Source organism: Doryrhamphus excisus, linkage group LG18 (assembly GCF_037039965.1).
Source record: "Doryrhamphus excisus strain RoL-2023G ecotype Guam linkage group LG18, RoL_Dexc_Guam_v1.1, whole genome shotgun sequence".
NCBI lineage: Eukaryota > Metazoa > Chordata > Actinopteri > Syngnathiformes > Syngnathidae > Doryrhamphus > Doryrhamphus excisus.
The window spans coordinates 2,715,758-2,728,793 of NC_136374.1; the positions used below are offsets into that span (position 1 = coordinate 2,715,758).

The 13,036-nt window shown below is 38.3% G+C and overlaps 1 protein-coding gene across 1 annotated transcript in view; it reads right to left on the minus strand.

Moving 5' to 3' along the window:
- Nucleotides 1–13,036, minus strand: part of celsr2 (cadherin, EGF LAG seven-pass G-type receptor 2) — a 101,621-nt gene that overhangs the window by 23,503 nt on the left and 65,082 nt on the right. The window contains exons 6-9 of the mRNA XM_078798513.1: nt 8,814–8,971; nt 6,352–6,515; nt 6,147–6,272; nt 379–545 (exon numbers count right to left, since the gene is read on the minus strand). Of these exons, the coding sequence (XP_078654639.1) occupies nt 379–545; nt 6,147–6,272; nt 6,352–6,515; nt 8,814–8,971 (615 nt within the window). The remainder of the gene's footprint in view (nt 1–378; nt 546–6,146; nt 6,273–6,351; nt 6,516–8,813; nt 8,972–13,036) is intronic.

Below are 13,036 nucleotides of genomic sequence, written 5' to 3' on the forward strand. Positions count from 1 at the left end.
ATAAAGAAATTCTCATAATATAATAAAAAAAGAGTCCACCAAATAAATTAAAATAAATTTTATTCAGTGAATATCGATGTCATGAAATTATTAAAGTTGTCCATAAAATATATAACCTGCTTGCATAGAAGATGTTATTTAATAGTCCAATGTCATATCTGTGATTATGTCGTGTCTGATACGTTTAATTGATCAAATCTGACATCCGCGGCTAACTCATCTCTCTCCCTGAGTCTTCGTCACGTCTTTGTCTCTGCTCTAATTAAAGCTCCTGGTTGTAAGGTACGATTCCCTGCCCCTTGGGGATAATCAGACATTTCTGCATATTGCAACATTCCTGTGTGTGCATAAAAATGACGCAATTGGCTCCTCTCTTACCTGCAGTGTGAGGTTGTGTTGCAGGCCGGAGGAGATGTGCAGCAACATGGCACCCGCCTGCCGCGTGCGCAACATGAGCTCCACATGCCACGGGACGGAGGCCGCCGTCGCCAGGTTGTTCCACTGCAACAGGCTGTCGCCCAGGAAGCGTTGCGGGTTGGCCATGACTGCGGGAGGCAGGCGAGATAAATAATGATGATATGAAGACGCAAAGAAGGCGGCTGGGAGTTACCAGCCAATCAAAAGAAAGCCGGACAAATCATGGAGATATTATCTCTCTTGTCACCTGCACCTGCACCTGCCAAATGTGGCCCGCAGGACACTAGTTTGAGGCCCCCGCCTTGATATGAAAGTTTAATGTTTGATATGGATGCTGTATGGTATCATGTACCCAGAAAAAATTATTACGTTTGATTAATGTTCATGTTAAAGGTTAAATAACTGTTAATAGTTATCCTCCCTAGCCGTGTGGAAGTGGTAAGTTTTTGGCTATTTAAGTTGAAAGGAAATAACTTGAAGGCTACCGTTTAGGTCGCTAGCTCTCTAGTTTGCGAGTTAGCATGTGTCTCAAACACATGGCCCACGGGCCGAATGCGGCCCGCAGGACACTAGTTTGAGGCCCCCGCCTTGATATGAAAGTTTAATGTTAGTTTGATATGGATGCTGTATGGTATCATGTACCCAGAAAAAATTATTACGTTTGATTCATGTTCATGTTAAAGGTTAAATAACTGTTAATAGTTATCCTCTCTATCCGTGTGGAAGTGGTAAGTTTTTGGCTATTTAAGTTGAAAGGAAATCACTTGAAGGCTACCGTTTAGGTCGCTAGCTCTCTAGTTTGCGAGTTAGCATGTGTCTCAAGACCCTGCAGTTGCGCAATATGTTGTAAATAAAAAGAGTATAAATGTGACTATAGTCGTGTTTTGTCATGTCTACAGGGCTCTAATAATGCTTTGTTCATTTTAATCTGAAAAAAATCATTTGTCTACCCACCAACTATATGTGGATTCTTAAGTTTTTATTATTTGCGTTTTATTATTATTATTATTATATTTATTTATTACTGATTGATTTTCTTTATTCTTGATTTGTTTATTTATTTTTCATCTTATTTTGTGTAGAAAAATAAAAAGTAAGATATTTGAGAACAGTGGAATGTTTTATCAGAGCTTTTATTGTAGAAAATCGGAACCAAAGCACTGAAAAAGTTTGTATATTTTTCCGTTTTTAATAAATGTGTTTTTTTTTTTTGGAAAACCTGATGCGGCCCAGTCTCACCCAGACCCTAGCTCCAGTGGCCCCCAGGTAAATTGATTTTGAGACCCCTGTTTTAGAGAGTCTTTAAAGACAAAGCTTTGTGTTATTACTGGGGCTGTCAAAGAAGTTTCCTTTAACAGCTGCAATTTTTTTTTTCTCGGCCCCAACCGTAGTTTGATTAAAGCACGGTAACTCTGTAGCCACAAGCTGGAACAAATATTGATAGGAAATGAAGAAAGAAAAGAGTATTTTGATTGGTAAAGTTAGCTTCTTGTAGCAAGACTAAAGTTATTTGTATCTACTGTGGCTGTGTTTCACTTATCACGGATTCCACGGCCTGCCAGAGACTGGAGCAGTGCAGGTATTGTTTTTATTGTCATATAAAGTGCTACCTTGGCATAAAAGTGGCCCAACTAACCTGTGCTTTTCACATTTTTACATCTCTGTGATGATTTTGGTATTGAACTGCCAGCTAAATTGGACTTTCATTTGCTATTGTGTGCTATTGTGTATTGTATTGTGTTCAATGTGATGACCATGTTTTGCTAGCGTTAGCCATTTAGCAACGAACCACCACAATCATGCACATTAGCACTTAAAAGTCATCAAATCTTACCTTTATGGGTTCCCACATAGTATTAGCATTCGGGAGCAAGTATGAGGTGAAAGAAAAAGGGGTAAAATACATCCAAATACAGAATACGGCCACAAATACAGCCCTATTAGCATCCAAGAACGGTACATCGGTGCGTTCAATGGCCATCAAAAAAGTAGGACAAATCGCATTAAACAGTCAAAAACTGTGCGAATAGTTAATAAAATAGTATTTACTGTAATATAATAATGAATTTCTATGTATTTTAATGTGTTTTAAAAGAGAAATGAAATGATTAAGTTTGCAATATTGATGAAATGTTTTATGACTGTTTTAGGTATTTTCATTTGTACATTTCACAAAGGAAAAGTGCATTCAGGCAATTTTTTTAATAATAATCCTTTATGAATGTTCCTAAATAGGCTTTATACTCACAAATATTTAGAATTTAAAACCAGTATCATAAATAAATAAATCTTATTTTGAGCTGACAAACAAAAACATGTTTGTGTGAGAGGTCTCACTCGCTCACCATTTTGTATTTGTTGAACGTTTGTGCTGGAGCCTATCCCAGCTGTCTTCGTGCGAGAGGCAGGGGTACACTCTGGACTGGTGGCCAGCCAATCACAGGGCACATATAGACAAACAACCATTCACACTCACATTCATACCTATGGACAATTTGGAGTCGCTAATTAACCTAGCATATTTTTGGTATGTGTTCATGTTCTTACAAAAGAACACTAAACTCATCACACACCAACTTAACACTCAAAAGGTATAATTATGAAACCAGCTCAAGGCAAATATCATTCATACATTTTTCCTCACGAGGGTCGCGGGAGGTGCTGGAGCCTATCCCAGCTGTCTTTGTGCGAGAAGCGGGGTACACCCTGGACTGGTGGCCAGCCAATCACAGGGCACATATAGACAAACAACCATTCACACTCACATTTATAATTATGGACAATTTGGCGTCGCTAATTAACGTAGCATGTTTTTGGAATGTGGGAGAAAACCGGAGTACCCGGAGAACAAGCAAACTCCACACAGAGATGGCCGAGGGTGGAATTGAACTCGGGTCTCCGAGCTGCGAGGCCTGCGCACAAACCACTTTTTGGGAAAAAAAATATAACATAGTAATAATGTCCAAAAATGATGGAAAAAAGTATTAGTATTAGCATATTAGCATAACTACATGTGTTAGCCTACAAAATATAAACAGACAAAGCTGCAGCCCTTCATTGTTTATCATGTGGTAAAAAAAAAATGTGGCGGCACGGCGGTCTAGTGGTTAGCGCGAAGACCTCACAGCTAGGAGACTAGGGTTCAATTTTGCATGTTTGGATAGTAAAGGTTGCCGACCCCTGTGCTAACCACTCGTCCACCGTGCACTGTTAAAGCAGTACTATACAACAAGGGACTTGTTGTTATGCAAGGCACAAATGGAACAGGAAATGCTGCATTTTTGTCGTTTTAATTTTCTGTCCAATTCCCCTCACAGTCGGCATCAGTCAAACAGGTTTCATTTAACGCAAACATAGCTGAGCCAGGACTAATTGCGCTTTGATAATTTATCTTCTGTTTCCCTTCCCGTGTTCTCCGGTGTCTCGTTTTCTTTCACCTGATACACAGCAGCCATTTTTTTGGTGCTGATTTATGGTTGGCAGCAATGTGAGAAACAGAAACGTGAGCTGATGTTGCGTTGCTTGCTGTGTTCTGGAGGGAATACAAAAAAAGGAGGAAGATGACGGGAGCTGTGTTGTTTGTTGTTCCAATGATCAGATAGGAAGGAAAAGGTGTTTCGGAATTGCAGGACTTGGCATCGTGCAGCCAAGAAATCAGGAATGTTTCAACATTTTTTTTATTATTCATTAATTTTCTAACGCTTTTTCCTTACGAGGGTCGCGGGGGTGCTGGAGCCTATTCCAGCCGTCTTCGGGCGAGAGGCGGGGTACACCCTGGACTGGTGGCCAGCCAATCACAGGGCACATATAGACAAACAACCATTCACACTCACATTCATACCTATGGACAATTTGGAGTCACCAATTAACCTAGCATATTTTTGGAATGTGTTAGTGTTTTTACAAAGAACACTAAACTCATCACACACCAACTTAACACTCAAAATGTGTAATTATGAAACCAGCCCAATCGAATTATTCATTCATTCATTTTCTACCGCTTATTCTCACGAGGGTCGCAGGAAGTGCTGGAGCCTATCCCAGCTGTCTTCGGGGCGAGAGGCGGGGTACACCCTGGACTGGTGGCCAGCCAATCACAGGGCACATATAGACAAACAACCATTCACACTCACATTCATACCTATGGACAATTTGGAGTGGCTAATTAACCTAGCATGTTTTTGGAATGTGGGAGGAAACCGGAGTACCCGGAGAAAACCCACGCATGCACGGGGAGAACATGCAAACTCACAGAGATGGCCGAGAGTGGAATTGAACTTGGGTCTCATAGCTGTGAGGCCTGTGCGCTAACCACTCGACTCGTGTTTGAGACCCCTGATTTACAACATATTGCGCAATTGCAGGGTCTTGAGACACATGCTAACTCGCAAACTAGAGCGCTCGCGACCTAAACGGTAGCCTTCAAGTTATTTCCTTTCAACTTAAATAGCCAAAAACTTACCACTTCCACACGGATAGGGAGGATAACTATTAACAGTTATTTAACCTTTAACATGAACATGAATCAAACGTAATAATTTTTTCTGGGTACATGATACCATACAGCATCCATATCAAACTTGTGCGGGCTGCACTAACATTAAACTTTCATATCAAGGCGGGGGCCTCAAACTAGTGTCCTGCGGGCAACATTTGGCCCGCGAGCCGTGTGTTTGAGACCCCTGATTTACAACATATTGCGCAATTGCAGGGTCTTGAGACACATGCTAACTCGCAAACTAGACAGCTAGCGACCTAAACGGTAGCCTTCAAGTTATTTCCTTTCAACTTAAATAGCCAAAAACTTACCACTTCCACACGGATAGGGAGGATAACTATTAACAGTTATTTAACCTTTAACATGAACATTAATCAAACGTAATAATTTTTTCTGGGTACATGATACCATACAGCATCCATATCAAACTTGCGCGGGCCGCACTAACATTAAACTTTCATATCGAGGCGGGGGCCTCAAACTAGTGTCCTGCGGGCCACATTGGGCCCGTGGGCCGTGTGTTTGAGACACATGCTAACTCGCAAACTGGAGAGCTAGCGACCTAAACAGTAGCCTTCAAGTTATTTTCTTTCAACTTAAATAGCCAAAAACTTACCACTTCCACACGGATAGGGAGGATAACTATTAACAGTTATTTAACCTTTAACATGAACATGAATCAAACGTAATAATTTTTTCTGGGTACATGATACCATACAGCATCCATATCAAACTTGCGCGGGCCGCACTAACATTAAACTTTCATATCGAGGCGGGGGCCTCAAACTAATGTCCTGCGGGCCACATTTGGCCCGCGAGCCGTGTGTTTGAGACCCCTGATTTACACCATATTGCGCAACTGCAGGGTCTTGTGACACATGCTAACTCGCAAACTAGAGAGCTAGCGACCTAAATGGTAGCCTTCTATTTATTTCCTTTCAACTTAAATAGCCAAAAACTTACCACTTCCACACGGATAGGGAGGATAACTATTAATAGTTATTTAACCTTTAACATGAACATTAATCAAATGTGGCCCGCGGGCCGCATGTTTGAGACCCCTGCTCTAGCATAATAGGGGACCTTTAAGAATGCTTCCTTGCAGCTAATGGATTCATGTTTCACACCCATGTACAAGTTCATTTAGAGGTCGCTTAAATAATGCAAACAATGCGTGTCAGGCCTCGTCTCTGCCCCAAACATTCCCACACATTTCTTACGCTTGCCTCACCTCTTTCGCAGTTCCTTCCTCCGAAGCCGAGCGGGCAGTCGCAGCTGAAGGAGCCCCACAGGTTGACGCAGGTTCCTCCGTTCAGACACGAGTTGCTGTTACAGAAGTGTCTCTTGGCCGAGCATCCTGGGGAGACAAAAGAAAAAGGGAGGTACCAGATGAAGAGTCGGCTTCAAAGCGACTTGAGAACCTTCGAGGATTTTACCGGGAAGCGTGCCGTTGTTAGCGATGAAGCCGGCCATGTCTACACGCTGGTTGTCCACACGCAGGTTCTTCATGCAGCCCACAAACTGGTGGTTACGGACAGGGAAGTCTTCCGGGAGCTTGGGGACACCACCGAGCAGCAGCGGGCCGGTCAGGTCCAAAGATCTGATGGCACACAGAGACACTGAAGGCACTTCCACGACGTCTGCTCAACTTCTCACGTCAGAACTATAGGACAGGGGTCTCAAACACGCGGCCCGCGTGCCAAATGTGGCCCGCAGGACACTAGTTTGAGGCCCCCGTCTTGATATGAAAGTTTAATGTTAGTGCGGCCCGCGCAAGTTTGATATGGATGCTGTATGGTATCATGTACCCAGAAAAAATTATTACGTTTGATTCATGTTCATGTTAAAGGTTAAATAACTGTTAATAGTTATCCTCCCTATCCGTGTGGAAGTGGTACGTTTTTGGCTACTTAAGTTGAAAGGAAATAACTTGAAGGCTACCGTTTAGGTCGCTAGCTCTCTAGTTTGCGAGTTAGCATGTGTCTCAAGACCCTGCAGTTGCGCAATATGTTGTAAATAAAAAGAGTATAAATGTGACTATAGTCGTGTTTTGTCATGTCTACAGGGCTCTAATAATGCTTTGGTAATTTTAATCTGAAAAAAATCATTTGTCTACCCACCAACTATATGTGCTTTCTTAAGTTCTTATTATTTGCCATTTTATTATTATTATAATAACTCCAGTGTTATGTTTTTATCTTTTTAGTCCTATTATTTTGCTCTTGGTCTTCAGCTTTTAACTCCAGTGTTTTGTTTTTATCTTTTTAGTCCTATTTTTTTGCTCTTAGTCTTCAGCTTTTAACTCCAGTGTTTTGTTTTTATCTTTTTAGTCCTATTTTTTTCTCTTGGTCCTCAGCTTTTAACTCCAGTGTTATGTTTTTATCTTTTCAGTACTAGTATTTTATGCTCTTGGTCTTCAGCTTTTAACTCCAGTGTTTTGTTTTTATCTTTTTAGTCCTATTTTTTTGCTCTCGGTCTTCAGCTTTTAACTCCAGTGTTATGTTTTTATCTTTTTAGTCCTATTTTATGCTCTTAATCTTCAGCTTTTAACTCCAGTGTTTTGTTTTTAGCTTTTTAGTTCTATTTTTTCTTTGCTCTTGGTCTTCAGCTTTTAACTCCAGTGTTTTGTTTTTATCTTGTTAGTCCTATTATTTTGCTCTTAGTCTTCAGCTTTTAACTCCAGTGTTATGTTTTTATCTTTTTAGTCCTATTTTATGCTCTTAGTCTTCAGCTTTTAACTCCAGTGTTTTGTTTTTATCTTTTTAGTCCTATTATTTTGCTCTTAGTCTTCAGCTTTTAACTCCAGTGTTATGTTTTTATCTTTTTAGTCCTATTTTATGCTCTTAGTCTTCAGCTTTTAACTCCAGTGTTATGTTTTTATCTTTTTAGTCCTATTTTATGCTCTTAGTCTTCAGCTTTTAACTCCAGTGTTATGTTTTTATCTTTTTAGTCCTATTTTATGCTCTTAGTCTTCAGCTTTTAACTCCAGTGTTTTGTTTTTATCTTTTTAGTCCTATTATTTTGCTCTTAGTCTTCAGCTTTTAACTCCAGTGTTATGTTTTTATCTTTTTAGTCCTATTTTATGCTCTTAGTCTTCAGCTTTTAACTCCAGTGTTTCCTCAGGGGGGGTCCTCCACACTGGGGGCTGTGTCGAGTCTGCTGAGGGGGTGCCATCCTTGGGTCCCTTCGACCCGGCCGGCTGGGGGTTCCTCCCTTTAATGTGGGGGTCCGCCCGTCTGTCGGAGTCGGGGGGCCCGGGTGCTGGTCCCCCCGATGGCACGGCCTGCGGCTCCCAAAGGTGGCGTTTCCTTGATCCTCCTTTAATTAATTCCTTTTAATTGTAGTAATTGTTTTTAATTCTGTAAACGGCTTTGTGTTGAATGTCTTTGCAGGAAAATGCTCGACAAATAAAGTTGATTTGATTTGACTAAACGCCACCGTGCTTCTCCAATACCAGCCAGCCTGCAATGGCTCCCAGTTCATTTAAGATGCGACTTTAAGCTCCTGTTCCATGTCGGTCAGGACTAAAAGAGTGCAGATTTAGCCGGCTTTAAGTGTTTTATGAAAAGGAACGTACTCTAGAGCTCTACTGGGATGCAATACTATTTGAAAAGATTGCAAAAAGAGCAGGCTCCCTTTAATACATGCACACTTTGGCATTAAAAGCCTCATTAAGGGGGAAGCGCATGAAAGATTCATGGCAGAACTCGTGTGTTGAGTTACTATTAGCGCCTGGAGATAAAAACAGAAAAGTGGTAAACATGCAGGGAGGCGAAAAAAAAGTAAAACCTCGAAGATGTGGAACTTCCTAACAAGTTGACTCTTAACGAGCACACTGCAAAGAAAGCTAAATGACGGGAAGTCAACAACAAAGTTTATTCAGCACAGGTTTACTTACTTTTTGCTTCCGGATTGGCTTCCCTGTGCCGAGCAGGTGTAGTTTCCGATCACATGACCAAACCGAAGCGCCACCGGGTGGTCGCAGTTATCCACCGTCACCACCACCACCTTCTGGTCTGAGGGACCCTGAGGCAGACCGGCCTGGTTTAAGATGGGCTGTGGAGACAGAAACCATATTTAATTCATTACATTTTGGTTTTATTATGTCTTGTGGTAACTGTGATATAAAATAAAAAGAGTTATTCAAATTCAGTGCTAAGTTGCTGTGTGATGAATTTAATGTGGTTCGTAAGATATGGTAATGGTTTTATTTCATTTGAACATGCATCAGATTTGTGATTTTAGAAATAAGGAGTATGTTAGTTAGTATGTTCTCTGTAGGCGGCATTATGAATTATCCTTACTGGCCTTTTTTGCAGTACATTTAGCGAGTGACGATTGCTTTTATAGTTATTAATCTCTCATATTTTCACACAATAAGTAACTGTGATACAAAGTAAAAAGAGTTATTCAAATTCAAAATGTTGTTTGTATATTTCCGAGGTATAACATTTGAGTGCTAAGTTGCTGTGTGATGAATTTAATGTGGTTCGTGAGATATGGTAATGGTAATGGTTTTATTTCATTTGAACATGCATCAGATTTGAGATTTTAGAAATAAGGAGTATGTTAGTTAGTATGTTCTCTGTAGGCGGCATTATGAATTATCCTTACTGGCCTTTTTTGCAGTACATTTAGCGAGTGACGATTGCTTTTATAGTTATTAATCTCTCATATTTCCACACAATAAGTAACTGTGATACAAAGTAAAAAAAGTTATTCAAATTCAAAATGTTGTTTGTATATTTCCGAGGTATAACATTTGAGTGCTAAGTTGCTGTGTGATGAATTTAATGTGGTTCGTGAGATATGGTAATGGTTTTATTTCATTTGAACATGCATCAGATTTGTGATTTTAGAAATAAGGAGTATGATAGTTAGTATGTTCCCTGTAGGCGGCATTATGAATTATCCTTACTGGCCTTTTTTGCAGTACATTTAGCGAGTGAAGATTGCTTTTATAGTTATTAATCTCCCATATTCCCACACAATAAGTAACTGTGATACAAAGTAAAAAGAGTTATTCAAATTCAAAATGTTGTTTGTATATTTCCGAGGTATAACATTTGAGTGCTAAGTTGCTGTGTGATGAATTTAATGTGGTTCGTGAGATATGGTAATGGTAATGGTTTTATTTCATTTGAACATGCATCAGATGTGTGATTTTAGAAATAAGGAGTATGTTAGTTAGTATGTTCTCTGTAGGCGGCATTATGAATTATCCTTACTGGCCTTTTTTGCAGTACATTTAGCGAGTGATGATTGCTTTTATAGTTATTAATCTCATATTTCCACACAATAAGTAACTGTGATACAAAGTAAAAAGAGTTATTCAAATTCAAAATGTTGTTTGTATATTTCCGAGCTATAACATTTGAGTGCTAAGTTGTTGTGTGATGAATTTAATGTGGTTCGTAAGATATGGTAATGGTATTATTTCATTTGAACATGCATCAGATTTGTGATTTTAGAAATAAGGAGTATGTTAGTTAGTATGTTCTCTGTAGGCGGCATTATGAATTATCCTTACTGGCCTTTTTTGCAGTACATTTAGCGAGTGACGATTGCTTTTATAGTTATTAATCTCTCATATTTCCACACAATAAGTAACTGTGATACAAAGTAAAAAGAGTTATTCAAATTCAAAATGTTGTTTGTATATTTCCGAGGTATAACATTTGAGTGCTAAGTTGCTGTGTGATGAATTTAATGTGGTTCGTAAGATATGGTAATGGTTTTATTTCATTTGAACGTGCATCAGATTTGTGATTTTAGAAATAAGGAGTATGTTAGTTAGTATGTTCTCTGTAGGCGGCATTATGAATTATCCTTACTGGCCTTTTTTGCAGTACATTTAGCGAGTGAAGATTGCTTTTATAGTTATTAATCTCATATTTCCACACAATAAGTAACTGTGATACAAAGTAAAAAGAGTTATTCAAATTCAAAATGTTGTTTGTATATTTCCGAGGCATAACATTTGAGTGCTAAGTTGCTGTGTGATGAATTTAATGTGGTTTGTAAGATATGGTAATGGTAATGGTTTTATTTCATTTGAACATGCATCAGATGTGTGATTTTAGAAATAAGGAGTATGTTAGTTAGTATGTTCTCTGTAGGCGGCATTATGAATTATCCTTACTGGCCTTTTTTGCAGTACATTTAGCGAGTGGCGATTGCTTTTATAGTTATTAATCTCTCATATTTCCACACAATAAGTAACTGTGATACAAAGTAAAAAGAGTTATTCAAATTCAAAATGTTGTTTGTATATTTCCGAGGTATAACATTTGAGTGCTAAGTTGCTGTGTGATGAATTTAATGTGGTTCGTAAGATATGGTAATGGTAATGGTTTTATTTCATTTGAACATGCATCAGATTTGTGATTTTAGAAATAAGGAGTATGTTAGTTAGTATGTTCTCTGTAGGCGGCATTATGAATTATCCTTACTGGCCTTTTTTGCAGTACATTTAGCGAGTGACGATTGCTTTTATAGTTATTAATCTCTCATATTTCCACACAATAAGTAACTGTGATACAAAGTAAAAAGAGTTATTCAAATTCAAAATGTTGTTTGTATATTTCCGAGGTATAACATTTGAGTGCTAAGTTGCTGTGTGATGAATTTAATGTGGTTCGTAAGATATGGTAATGGTAATGGTTTTATTTCATTTGAACATGCATCAGATGTGTGATTTTAGAAATAAGGAGTATGTTAGTTAGTATGTTCTCTGTAGGCGGCATTATGAATTATCCTTACTGGCCTTTTTTGCAGTACATTTAGCGAGTGACGATTGCTTTTATAGTTATTAATCTCATATTTCCACACAATAAGTAACTGTGATACAAAGTAAAAGGAGTTATTCAAATTCAAAATGTTGTTTGTATATTTCCGAGCTATAACATTTGAGTGCTAAGTTGCTGTGTGATGAATTTAATGTGGTTCGTGAGATATGGTAATGGTTTTATTTCATTTGAACATGCATCAGATGTGTGATTTTAGAAATAAGGAGTATGTTAGTTAGTATGTTCTCTGTAGGCGGCATTATGAATTATCCTTACTGGCCTTTTTTGCAGTACATTTAGCGAGTGACGATTGCTTTTATAGTTATTAATCTCTCATATTTCCACACAATAAGTAACTGTGATACAAAGTAAAAAGAGTTATTCAAATTCAAAATGTTGTTTGTATATTTCCGAGCTATAACATTTGAGTGCTAAGTTGCTGTGTGATGAATTTAATGTGGTTTCGTAAGATATGGTAATGGTAATGGTTTTATTTCATTTGAACATGCATCAGATGTGTGATTTTAGAAATAAGGAGTATGTTAGTTAGTATGTTCTCTGTAGGCGGCATTATGAATTATCCTTACTGGCCTCTTTTGCAGTACATTTAGCGAGTGAAGATTGCTTTTATAGTTATTAATCTCCCATATTTCCACACAATAAGTAACTGTGATACAAAGTAAAAAGAGTTATTCAAATTCAAAATGTTGTTTGTATATTTCCGAGGTATAACATTTGAGTGCTAGTTGCTGTGTGATGAATTTAATGTGGTTCGTGAGATATGGTAATGGTTTTATTTCATTTGAACATGCATCAGATGTGTGATTTTAGAAATAAGGAGTATGTTAGTTAGTATGTTCTCTGTAGGCGGCATTATGAATTATCCTTACTGGCCTTTTTTGCAGTACATTTAGCGAGTGACGATTGCTTTTATAGTTATTAATCTCATATTTCCACACAATAAGTAACTGTGATACAAAGTAAAAAGAGTTATTCAAATTCAAAATGTTGTTTGTATATTTCCGAGGTATAACATTTGAGCGCTAAGTTGCTGTGTGATGAATTTAATGTGGTTCGTAAGATATGGTAATGGTAATGGTTTTATTTCATTTGAACATGCATCAGATTTGTGATTTTAGAAATAAGGAGTATGTTAGTTAGTATGTTCTCTGTAGGCGGCATTATGAATTATCCTTACTGGCCTTTTTTGCAGTACATTTAGCGAGTGACGATTGCTTTTATAGTTATTAATCTCCCATATTTCCACACAATAAGTAACTGTGATACAAAGTAAAAAGAGTTATTCAAATTCAAAATGTTGTTTGTATATTTC